The sequence below is a fragment of the Asterias rubens genome, chromosome 18 (genome assembly GCF_902459465.1).
Source record: "Asterias rubens chromosome 18, eAstRub1.3, whole genome shotgun sequence".
In the NCBI taxonomy this organism is placed as follows: Eukaryota; Metazoa; Echinodermata; class Asteroidea; order Forcipulatida; family Asteriidae; genus Asterias; species Asterias rubens.
The window spans coordinates 8,381,466-8,394,538 of NC_047079.1; the positions used below are offsets into that span (position 1 = coordinate 8,381,466).

The window sequence follows — 13,073 nt, forward strand, 5'->3', positions numbered from 1 at the left end:
CAAGTAAGTTATAATAACGTTGTTTGAGTAGTCCAGAGCCACCAGTGTGTGTACCAAGTAAGTTATAATATACGTTGTTTGAGTAGTCCAGAGCCACCAGTGTGTTTACCAAGTAAGTTATAATTACGTTGTTTGAGTAGTCCAGAGCCACCAGTGTGTGTACCAAGTAAGTTATAATATACGTTGTTTGAGTAGTCCAGAGCCACCAGTGTGTGTACCAAGTAAGTTATAATATACGTTGTTTGAGTAGTCCAAAGCCACCAGTGTGTTTACCAAGTAAGTTATAATATACGTTGTTTGAGTAGTCCAGAGCCACCAGTGTGTGTACCAAGTAAGTTATAATATACGTTGTTTGAGTAGTCCAGAGCCACCAGTGTGTGTACCAAGTAAGTTATAATATACGTTGTTTGAGTAGTCCAAAGCCACCAGTGTGTTTACCAAGTAAGTTATAATATACGTTGTTTGAGTAGTCCAGAGCCACCAGTGTACCAAGTAAGTTATAATATACGTTGTTTGAGTAGTCCAGAGCCACTAGTGTGTGTACCAAGTAAGTTATAATATACGTTGTTTGAGAATTCCATAGCCACCAGTGTGTGTACCAAGTAAGTTATAATATACGTTGTTTGAGTAGTCCAAAGCCACCAGTGTGTTTACCAAGTAAGTTATAATATACGTTGTTTGAGTAGTCCAGAGCCACCAGTGTACCAAGTAAGTTATAATATACGTTGTTTGAGTAGTCCAGAGCCACCAGTGTGTGTACCAAGTAAGTTATCATAATACGTTGTTTGAGTAGTCCAGAGCCACCAGTGTGTGTACCAAGTAAGTTATAATACGTTGTTTGAGTAGTCCAGAGCCACCAGTGTGTGTACCAAGTAAGTGACGTTGTGGGTAGCATTGTGGACCATCAGCTGTGCGGGTAGGGGCTGAGGGGTTGTCTGGGGCCCAGCAGTCATGACCGTACTGGATCAGTGCCATTTTGTGCATGGATAGCCCAACATGGATACAGGGGATGTTTAACATAAAAAGAAAACAAATTCAAACGTTGTTTAGCGATTGGAAATGAAATGAATGACCGAATACTATTGAAATTACCTGGTGTGGCAACTGTTTGTCTGTTCACAGTATGTGGTGAGAGTTCTAACGCTCCCAGAGACCCTCTAACTGGACGCATTGTTGGTGGTAGGCAGGCCATACCAGGCTCTTGGCCATGGCAAGTCTTACTCGGTATCAATGCCCCTAAGTATGACATATTTGGTGACGCTATCTGTGGTGGCTCCATGCTGAATGAAGAATGGATTATGACTGCTGCCCATTGCGTAACGGGAGGATTTGAAGATTCGGAAACGTATGGGGAGACTGTTCCTCCATACACCGTGGATGTATCATTGGGACTCCATAGGAGGAGTGTGCCGACTCAGCACACTATCAATGTAAGATGTGTTATTTTGCTTAGCCATAACATTTCGTAAGTTTCTTTCTTGTGCTTCCTTTTTGTTTGGAAATCTTAAACAAAGAGCAGGCTTTTCTTTACAAGAACATTTTCCTTCAAGAAGTTTCTCACTTTCCTCGTATTTATAGTCAAATTGAATACCAAAATTATTATAACATGTTCTGTCTTTAACTTTCCATATTTTATACTTGTTTAACCTGCATGACAGAGAACCGTTCGTGAAATCATCAAACACCCTAATTATGACCCTTCGACGTTTGACTCCGATGTGGCATTGATACATCTCAATGAATCCATCAAATTCACTGACTTCATTCGACCAATCTGTCTCCCACCACAAAGCACCCACTTTAAGGAGGATGACGACGAACGCGTGTACATCCCTAACGTAGCCGACGAGGATATAACGGCGGTTGTGATTGGCTGGGGGAAGATCTCAGAACATGGACGGACCTCTGATACGCTTCGAGAGGTGCACGTTGGTGTCGATGTGTCACGAGTTGAATGTAACGTGAGGCAACATCTTGATGTCACGCGTAACATGGTATGTGCGGGATCAAGAGAAGGTAAGTCACGCTTCTTTTGACTGGCATACCAAAAATAATGTAATACCAGTTTTTCCAAGTTCCTCAAAAGAGTCTTTGGTTTTTGTAACCCCAAATAATATTTTTCGCCATCGAAAACGTTTTGACGGAGATAGCAAACAGAATTTATGTCTCTCACCGGGCGAACAGGCCAAAAATCAAAACTGCTCAATTAACCATCGTTGATACTATTTTGTTTTTACTACCAGGTGGGCGTGACGCTTGTAGAGGCGATAGTGGGGGTCCGTTGATGCTACAAGACGACGTCACCAATCGCTATTTTACATACGGAGTGGTATCATGGGGTGATGGATGTGGACGTGAAGGCAACTTTGGCGTTTATGTGCGGATCGAAAACTTTGTAGATTGGATACAATCTAAAATAAGGTTGGAGCGTTAAACCAACGGAGTAGTGCCGACTAAAGTGGAGAAAAAACTGTTTAACACCCGATGATGTAATCATCAATGTTACGGAAGCCCAACCCGATGATGTAATCATCAATGTTACGGAAGCCCAATGTGGATGGACACCAACCAAACTCTACACGTTGCTTTTTCTATTCTTACTTTTCGTATTGCTCAGGCAAATAAGAATACAAGTATAACCGATGACTTTAAAGGGACACGTTGCCTTGAATCGGGAGAGTCTGTCTATATAAACTTAAAACTGCTTGTTATAAAATGTAAAATGGCTAGAATAGTATATTGATCCACACAAACATTTTGTTATTAAAGAAATATTCAAACAAATGAGTTTATAAAAGTTCCTTTAAAATCTGAAGAGAGTCAGCTTGGCGAATATTAAATGGGAAGCAGTTCCTTAACGGAGATGCAATGAGTTGGAAGGCTATTTGACCATATAATTTAATGTTAAATGTAGTTTGAGTCTTAAGACTAAAAGAATACAGACATAAGAATATAAGCGTTGGGCTTAAACAGTTTCATTCATTATGGCAAAGCTCATAGCTCGTGCTCTTTTCAATGATGTAACATCATAGAGTTTGATTGGATAAACTTATGGCCTCTTACTTTCAGCATCGGTATTTTTTTTCTTCAAAGAGTCCGCTATTCAATGGCACCCAAATCCGCTAAATCTGTACACTGACGACAGACATGCACGCAGGCTCTCTTTAAATCAGAAGATCACAACGGTCGTAGAGACCATTTCTCAAGGATATGAAGATACAACAACTATCTAGCAGTTTGGTGGTATTAGGTCATGATTTTTGGTGGGAAATGACAGAAGAAAATTCCAACCTTGGTGAAATTGTTTGTACTGAGTACCTCTGCTGACTCCAAGTGTGGGTCAGACCATTTTCTCATGGGGTTGATACAAGGCCATGTCTACAATCATGGCCCAAGATACAAGCAAATGTTTATCACAAGTAACGTGTTTTACCATCAGTCTCCAACGTTTGTGATTAACTGTACTTGCATTGTCTGTGATGACGATGGACCTTACTTTGTAGCTCCAGAGTTAAAAATGGCAACACTTTTTATTCGCATCAACGCACAGTGTACCGAGCACCACCCCCCATTCTAAACAATGGTTTGATTTGCTAAGCTAGATTCTTATCTTACAAGAGATCTACACATATACTGTAGCACTGCCCACTGTAAGTACACACCCTACAGCAATTTAAAGGCACTGTGTGATTGGTAATATTTACCAATCACACAGTGCCTTTATTGTTAGCATAAAAACTTACTTGGGTAGTAACAACCAATTGAGAGCTGTTCATAGTAGTGAGAAACGGCTCCCACTGAAGAAACACAATTTTGTAGAAATAGGTCATTTCTCACTCAAATAATAAAATACTTCAGCTGAAGCCTTTTATGCATCTGAAAGCACACGAAGTTGTGTAACAAGATTTTTTCTTTCATTATTCTCTTGCAACTTCGATGACTAATTGAGCCCAAATCTTCACAGGTTGTAAATTAATGCATATTATGTTGGGCTACACCAAGTGAGAATACTGGTCTTTGACAATAATTACCAAACATGTCAGTGCCTTTAAGCTGTGATTTCATGTTGACATTTTGCATGAAACAAATCCATGTTTGAGATGATCGGGCTTTGATTATGTACAGCCATGTAAACATGTAAACAAGCAGGACGGTAACAATCGACGAACTCTGCACCCAAATTTATATTTATGTGTTGAAACAGAATCGGATGTTGTTTGCGACTCCATTGCATCAGGCACCTAAAGGCAGATCATGGCTCAAACACTGAATCGGTAAGTTTTGTCACGCAGAACTTCTTCTTATACAGTGGTTCTCTTAACTAGTAGTAGCAGATTGCGTGTTTTTAAAACATTATTTGTAATTATGTCTACATTTGTGGTGACAAAAATGGTTAATGGTCGTTTTGAATCAGAATAATGTTAAAGGTAGTTTCATAGATTGGAAAATACTAACACAAAATACGATGTCGGTCACTTCAAATCCAAGTGACTTCGTACCCAAAATATCTTACCCAAGTACCCAAGTCACTTCATACACAAGTAACCTCGTACCCCAGTCACTTCGTACCCGAGTCACTTCTGTTTTTAAACCCAAAGTTGAATACATGTGATTTTCATAAGGACGCGTGTCATCATCGCTTCAATATTGATGTACCTCGTCCATTTTCCTGTCAACACAACATGCGAAACTGAGCAACGAAGCGCCCTCTACGGGCAGATAGAGTCACCAGACTATCCTGAGCCGTATGGTGATAACGTAGATAGAGTCTGGAACATAACCGTGCCTGACGGATTCACAATAGTCTTGTACTTCAGTCTCTTCGAGCTAGAAGCTTCATTAGATTGTGCATATGACTATGTCAAGGTAATTTTTACGAAGTAAAGTATGGCCTGCCGTGATTCATACTTAACTCAAAAATAGCTGTTAAGCGTACATAGCAAGTTTAAAATTTAAAGCTCTCACAATTTCAGCGAGAATAAAAGAAACACTATAAATTGCTACTTATTTATTTTCTAACTTGCAGCTCAGGAGTTTTAAAAATGCTGTTTGAAATAAATACAGAATTGTTTATTCTTCGGATATTTTAAACTCCTGGTTTGCCTCTAGATGTGCTACACATTTTTAACACAAGTTCCTGTCGACAGGTGTCAAGTTCCAAAGAGACAGCAACCTTCTGTGGCAATGGTCAGTTCTTGGAGTTTAGAACCCCACGTGACAGGAACATGACGTCACCAAATAACAACATGGTGGTCGAGTTTCATTCGGACTATTCCAATGAAGAACAGTTCTCTGGATTTGTTGCACATTACCAAGCCAGGGGTACGTCATCACAACAATAACAAACACCAAAAACCACGAGCTGACACAATCCAATGTAATGTAATGAAATCTAATTTGAATTGTGCAAATCTGCTTGCTCTGATCCGAAAGACAATGAATGTGCTCAAACAGTCGACCAAATGAAAGAACCAGACCTTGTTTGGGGGTTACCAAAGAGCCTATTATTATAAAACAACCCACACAAAATAAATACAACAAATGACATAATTCGTATCTGTCAATGATAGTTATTATTGAATTTTACGGATACACAATCCAGTATCTTAAATTCATTATGAATGACGTCATCAATCCGCTACTTAGAGGTATACTGACACTGAAACAATGCAGACGCACAGATTTATGTGCGCGGCGGGCAGGGTGAGCCAATGAACGACCTCCTATTGACTTCTAGCTGAGGGCGCCACACTCAAATGACGTCATGTGTACACCGTTTAAATTGGGTCCTTTTTTAACGATCATTCGTTTATTATGTTTTTGGTTTGAGTCAAACATGTTGCTTAGTAAACATACATAGAAACATATACATTTTAAATAAATAGTGTCTGCACGTCCACTACAATAGTAAGTTCTGTCCGTTTTTTTCTCTCAAAGTTGATGTCAAACTAATTTCTCCTATTCAGATGTCAATGAGTGTTTGGTAAACAATGGCGGGTGTGAGCAAGTTTGTCATAACTTCGTGTCTGGATATTACTGTTCATGTCGACTGTATTACCAGCTGCAGCCAGATAATCACCACTGCAAAGGTAACACTTTTCTTCCTCATTTTATTGGGAACTAGCGACACCGACAACATTCATTTTTGTTCGTCTTTGCAAGTCGAACAAGACACATGGGTTTTATCCGTTGACATTGGTCGACGCGGTGCCACTTTTTTTATATGTTTTTTTAAATTAATTGTTTTATTATTTATTTTTTATTTTTATGTATGAAAGAAATAGAAGCGACGCTACTTTTAGGGGGGGGGGGGGGGGGGGCTTATAAGGGTCCGGCGACCTTTTTGTGATTTTCTTTTCATTGTTTCTTCAACAAATTTCGAAAGTTTTTCTACTTTTTCAATAATCAAAAATATTGGTTTGTAGATATTTCAAGGGAAGATGAATGTCTCGCTAAAACATTATGACTTGAGTGGACAGGATCTAGCCTACCACTAATCGGTTTCAGGTCGTACTACATAATGTCCTCTACATACCGGTTCATCTCTTTCTTACCTCCTCTTTCATTAGAACCTAGTATCGAAACACTTTTCTCAGTACTTTTTTGTGTATTTCAGTTTCTTGCAGGGATATTGTTTATACCTCAGATGAAGATGACTTCCAGACTCCTGACTATCCTGACGATTATCCGCCGAATGCTGATTGTAACTGGCTGATAAATGTCGACATCGGATACTCCATTAACATCGTGTTTGAAACATTCCAGATAGAATCGCATCCAACTATACTCTGTCCTTACGACTATGTCAAAGTAGGCGTAAACAGTGATTAAGAGTTACACCAAATAAACTAGTTGATTTACCTTTCAAAGTAACATTTTTTTAGTAACAGAAAGTTGGAGGAGAGTCATAACTATCAACATCCTACTGTGTTTTATGTTGATGCATTAAGTAAGAACCAGGAATAATGTACTTGATATATCCTGAATAAAACTACTTATCAGGTGACGAGTTGTATAATGGGACATGTATTATTATTAAAAGCTGTTGCCTTTTTGCACTTTGGCACATGGCTTAGAGATCGGTAACAAAATAAACTACAACATTGGTGCCCAATGACTTCAAGTACAGAACAAAGTCTGTCGTGTATATTTAAGTTGACATTGAGCCAGTGTAAACATCATCTAATGCCAAAACTTGTTTCCTTTTCTTGGCAGATTTATTACGATAACGAGGTTAGAGGGCCAATGTGTGGCGATTCACAAACTGATCTACCCGCAAGTTTCTCCACATCCGGGAACATTGCCAATGTGACGTTTCATTCCGATCAATCAGTACAGAGAATGGGATTCCGGGCTCGGTATGACGTCACAGGTGAGAATAACAACCTTGTTGTCAGGTTCGGTCGGCCTAAGCGCATTGCCTTGATTGACCTGGGGTCGAGCGAGGTTGTCTGGGTGTTGCATGCTAGTCAGACGCCACCGTGGCCTATCGTTCGTATTAAGCGATAGATAAATAGTGTTCGATAAATACCACCGCGTCATTTCTAGTACTCAACAGACCCTGCTTAATTCGAAATAGTCCGTCCCCTCAAAACTCTTTCCTCGTTACGCAAAACAAAACGAAACTACCAATGAACGAATATGGGCGGCAAAGTAAAGGGCAACGGAAAATGTTGGTATATTTCACTGCCATTCATCCGTGCAACATGTTCCCACTAAAACATGTCGTTCTTATTTACAATCGTCCACTCCAAAATTGGCACATTAACGTTTTAATAAGGCAATGTCTTTTGCGGGTACAATAATGATCGGACGTTCAAACTTGGTGAATGTTTTACACGGATACCTAGCATCAAGTGATAAACCAAAAGGTAAACTGACTGGTTTGTATAAAATCAAACGGTTATAAACACTCACAAAGATACTTCCTTTCGAGTCTTGTCACTTTGAATGCCTCTCGTTTATTGGTTGTAGGTCGATCTTGTCCCGCCCTCTACCGGCCTACATATGGTATGATATCAGGAAGTAACTTTACCTTTAGAGACTCTGTTCGATTCAGCTGCAATGATGGCTACGTTATAAATGGCTCCACATCGAGATCATGTCAAGCTAATGGCACCTGGTCTGGTATCCAACCTACCTGTGAAAGTATGTATGCATCTATTAACTGAGTTTACAGTTTATACAAAAAAAATGAACAATTAAAACAAATGTATTTCAATTATATGCTCGTTCCTCAAAATATCCGCTCGTTTCCGAGAAATCCTTTCGTCCTATTCCCAAAAATCTCACGAAAAAACGAATGTTATTTGAAACGAGGTTTAAGTTTACACAAAAGGTTAGGTAATGACAATGCCTGCATCGCATCATTCCCTCAGCCATAGGTCAAAATGTTTTAGTGACGACTAAAATGGAAGGGCTTTGATACAAGTGACTCAAACTTCATTTCTCTGAGAAAGAATTAACATCAAGATGTGATGATTCAAGAAGGTTCAACGGAGTATTAATATGCGATTTGTTTTTTCAGTTGTAAAATGCAACATCCCACAGCCCATCAGTAACGGTGAGATCAAGTACTACTCCGGTATGAATTTCAGCTACTCCAATTCCATTGGTTTTGTGTGTAACGATTATTATGAAATGGAAGGCATGAGTTCGAGTGAATGTGGAGTGAATGGAACATGGACACCAGAGCCACCAGTGTGTGTACCAAGTAAGTTATAATATACGTTGTTTGAGTAGTCCAGAGCCACCAGTGTGTGTACCAAGTAAGTTATAATATACGTTGTTTGAGTAGTCCAGAGCCACCAGTGTGTGTACCAAGTAAGTTAGAATATACGTTGTTTGAGTAGTCCAAAGCCACCAGTGTGTGTACCAAGTAAGTTATAATATACGTTGTTTGAGTAGTCCAGAGCCACCAGTGTGTGTACCAAGTAAGTTATAATATACGTTGTTTGAGTAGTCCAGAGCCACCAGTGTGTTTACCAAGTAAGTTATAATATACGTTGTTTGAGTAGTCCAGAGCCACCAGTGTGTGTACCAAGTAAGTTATAATATACGTTGTTTGAGTAGTCCAGAGCCACCAGTGTGTGTACCAAGTAAGTTATAATATACGTTGTTTGAGTAGTCCAGAGCCACCAGTGTGTGTACCAAGTAAGTTATAATATACGTTGTTTGAGTAGTCCAGAGCCACCAGTGTGTGTACCAAGTAAGTTAGAATATACGTTGTTTGAGTAGTCCAGAGCCACCAGTGTGTGTACCAAGTAAGTTATAATATACGTTGTTTGAGTAGTCCAAAGCCACCAGTGTGTGCACCAAGTAATTTATAATATACGTTGTTTGAGTAGTCCAGAGCCACCAGTGTGTGTACCAAGTAAGTTATAATAATACGTTGTTTGAGTAGTCCAACGCCACCAGTGTGTGTACCAAGTAAGTTATAATATACGTTGTTTGAGTAGTCCAAAGTCACCAGTGTGTGTACCAAGTAAGTTATAATATACGTTGTTTGAGTAGTCCAAAGCCACCAGTGTACCAAGTAAGTTATAATATACGTTGTTTGAGTAGTCCAGAGCCACCAGTGTGTGTACCAAGTAAGTTATAATATACGTTGTTTGAGTAGTCCAACGCCACCAGTGTACCAAGTAAGTTATATACGTCGTTTTAGTAGTACAACCTGAGCGAATAGCGTCATTGCCGTCATCTCTGTGTTGGTGTCTGAGACAACAGAGTACAGTATTTGAAGAAAAAGTATCAAGTCAGAGGAAGTGGAAACTATGGCAATTGAACAAAGGCAATGACACAAAACTTCTGCCTGCCAGCCTGCCTGCCAGTCTGCCTGCCTGCCTGCCAGTCGGCCTGTCTGCCTGCCTGCCTGCCAGTCTGCCTGCCTGCCTGCCTGCCAGTCTGCCAGTCTGCCAGTCTGCCTGCCAGTCTGCCTGCCTGCCTGCCAGTCTGCCTGCCAGTCTTCATGTCTGTCTGCCGCCCGCTGCTGTCTGTATGCTTGCCTGCTAGTCTACATGCCATGCATGTCTACCAATCTGCCAGCCTGCGGGGGTTGGGTGGGGCGTTCTTTGTTTTTCATTCAAGTTGATTTTTCTAAATTTACTTTATTCTACCTTTTTCAAATTTCAAAAGCGTATTGTGAATGTTCTTCTGCTGTATCACTTTCATTAATTAAAAAAAAATCAACATGATGAGTAGGATTTGAAACTTTGCATGGTGGAAATACGATATAGAAAGGTTTTGCGGTAACACCATTTAATGACTATCTCTAATGAGTTGGGGTGGTTCTGAAAAGAACCGTTGGTTTTAACTCGACGTTTCGATCAATATGCTCTGATCGTCTTCTGGAGAAAGCTTTCCCCAACTCATTAGAGATAGTCATTACATGGTGTTTCCGCAAAACCTTTCTATTTCAACATGATAGTTAATATTTTTGTATATCCCCAACTCATTAGAGATAGTCATTACATGGTGTTTCCGCAAAACCTTTCTATTTCAACATGATAGTTAATATTTTTGTATATCCCCAACTCATTAGAGATAGTCATTACATGGTGTTTCCGCAAAACCTTTCTATTTCAACATGATAGTTAATATTTTTGTATATCAACATTTAAAGGAGTATTTTCAGGTCTGAGCGTGCGGAAACTTAAAAAAAGTTAAGGACCAATGGAATTATTTCGTCTTGTTCTTGTTGTCTGTTCAGTATGTGGTGAGAGTTCTATTATACCAAGAGGCCTTTCGACTGGACGCATTGTCGGTGGTCAAGAGTCTACACCGGGCTCATGGCCGTGGCAAGTACTGATCAATATCAACGCCCCTGGGTTTGGACTAAGAAACGTCATCTGCGGTGGCTCCGTGTTGAATGAAGAATGGATATTGACTGCAGCCCATTGCCTCACTGCAACCAAAAGCTACCTTACAACGTATGGCGAAGTTGTACCCAACCACACCGTGGTTGTATCATTGGGGATTCATAAGAGAGGCAGTCCGGCTGAACACACTATCGTCGTAAGTTAAGACCATTTTTGTTTTACTGTGCACTTTCCTGTAACAAAGACGTAAATGTCGGTCACAAAAAGGCCACAAAGACGTAAATGTAGGTCACAAAGACCAAAATGTCTCCAAAAACGTAAACGTAAGTCATTGCCACATGTTGTTTTTACCTGTTCAGCTTAAATCAACAACAGCATTGCTTAATAAGCGTTGGCCTATTTGAAATTCAAATTCGCAACTTGGGTTTAGGTAACATCTCAGCTTATATATACATGTATGCAAAAAAAAAAAAACATGATAGTTTCTCTGTGACAATCGCCAACCACGTTCCAGGCGTATTGTCGTGTGTGTGACAACTTTTGTTTCGTCATTAACTTCTGCAGTATAACATTTCTTCCTGACATGACAGAGATCTGCATTTGAAATCATCAAGCATGCTGAGTTTTACCCTGTAACCTACGATAACGATGTGGCGTTAATTCACCTCAATGAATCCATCCGATTCAATAACGTCATACGACCAATCTGTCTCCCACCACAAAACACACACATTGAGCAGGATGACGACGAACGCGTGTACATCCCTAACGTAGCCGACGAGGATACAACGGCGGTTGTGATTGGCTGGGGGCAGAGGGGCCAGGGCCTGTCTACGTCAAACGTACTGCTAGAGGTTTACGTTGGTGTCAATGTGCCGAGGGACCTATGTAATATGAAGCTAAATGATCCTGTTACAACTAACATGGTTTGCGCTGGATCAACAGAAGGTGAGTTATGTCATACGTTATGTATCTCCAATATGCCAATTACTTCCCATAACAATCCATAACGACTCGGTTTCTTAGACCAAAGACGATCCCTAGTCAAACAGTAAGAAAGAGTACAACAACACAATGAGATTATACGAGTAGGATCAAGTTTGACGCAGCCAAGCGTAAATGCAAGAATAGTGATAGGGGTCGAAATTGGAAAGAAAACTCATGGGTGAACAATAAATTAAATAAACAAAGGAGGGGTGGAGCTGGGACTGTTTTGGCCTTTTACAAATGCGACAGTTTATGATACCGCTCTTTTTCTCAAAATATCTATTTCTTTGCGTCACTTTTGTTCAACCTATGTTTTATTTTATGTAGGTGGTCTTGACAGTTGTCAGGGGGACAGCGGGGGACCGTTGATGCTACGAGATGACGTCACTAATCGCTATTTTACATATGGAATAGTATCTTGGGGCGAGGGATGCGCAAAAGCAGGCAAGTTTGGTGTGTATGTGCGCATCGAGAACTTCGTGGATTGGATCCAATATGAGACATTTGTGGAGCGTTGAACCAGAGGACGGATGTAACGTCAAATCAAACCACTAGTGTCTAAAACGACTGCATAATGTAAGGTCATTAATGTTTACCCGATGAAAATATTTCCATCACTCTATTTAAAGTATTATCATTATATTAAGCAGTAATTCCATGAAGATGGTCTCCAAATACCGGTGCAGCGTAATCATTTTATGTTCTTTTGTGTTTTAAAATCGCTCTTCTCATTATCGCTTGTTATATCGCTTACATATTTTGAGAACGTGCAAGCATCCTGTAGACTAGGCAAAAAGCAAACCTCTTGGTAAAAAGTTGTAAATTCTGTATGTTTTTTTTGTAATTTTTAAACAATTCTATTTTTTTTATTTTTTTTTATTTTTTAATCTCTGTATTTTAAACTCAATTCAGCTTGTAGCTGCGATGTTTGAATGTGTTTTAATAAACCAATAATAATAATTAAGTCTTATTGGACGAGAACCAATCACGTGATGTGATACAAAAGCGCTTGATACCTATCGGTGACGAATTCTAAAGTTTTATTGGTCGAAAAGTAAAACCAATCACATGGTGTTAATTATACCGCAACTTTTTAACACAACAACTTATTGATTGAAGTAAAAGGTAATGCGATGGCTGAACAGTTAGCACGTGCATATATAGTCATTATGTCTTACGTATCAAATCTTGATGGCTTACAAGCGATATTTTATATGAAGGGCTGTGCTTAAACATCTCTTTGAATAATAACATTCTCTTGAAAGTAAT

At 39.6% G+C, this 13,073-nt stretch overlaps 1 protein-coding gene across 1 annotated transcript; it reads left to right on the plus strand.

Annotated features, from left to right (window-relative positions):
- The first annotated feature begins 1,222 nt into the window (after positions 1–1,222).
- Positions 1,223–12,676, plus strand: LOC117302643 (mannan-binding lectin serine protease 1-like). Its single transcript, XM_033786626.1, has 12 exons — positions 1,223–1,430; positions 1,659–2,016; positions 2,244–2,421; positions 4,623–4,866; positions 5,148–5,322; positions 6,617–6,810; positions 7,216–7,372; positions 7,975–8,148; positions 8,528–8,713; positions 10,709–11,013; positions 11,408–11,765; positions 12,132–12,676. The coding sequence occupies exons 1-12, from the start codon at positions 1,278–1,280 to the stop codon at positions 12,320–12,322; spliced, it is 2,673 nt and encodes an 890-aa protein (XP_033642517.1). The 5' UTR covers positions 1,223–1,277; the 3' UTR covers positions 12,323–12,676.
- Positions 12,677–13,073: the final 397 nt, after the last annotated feature.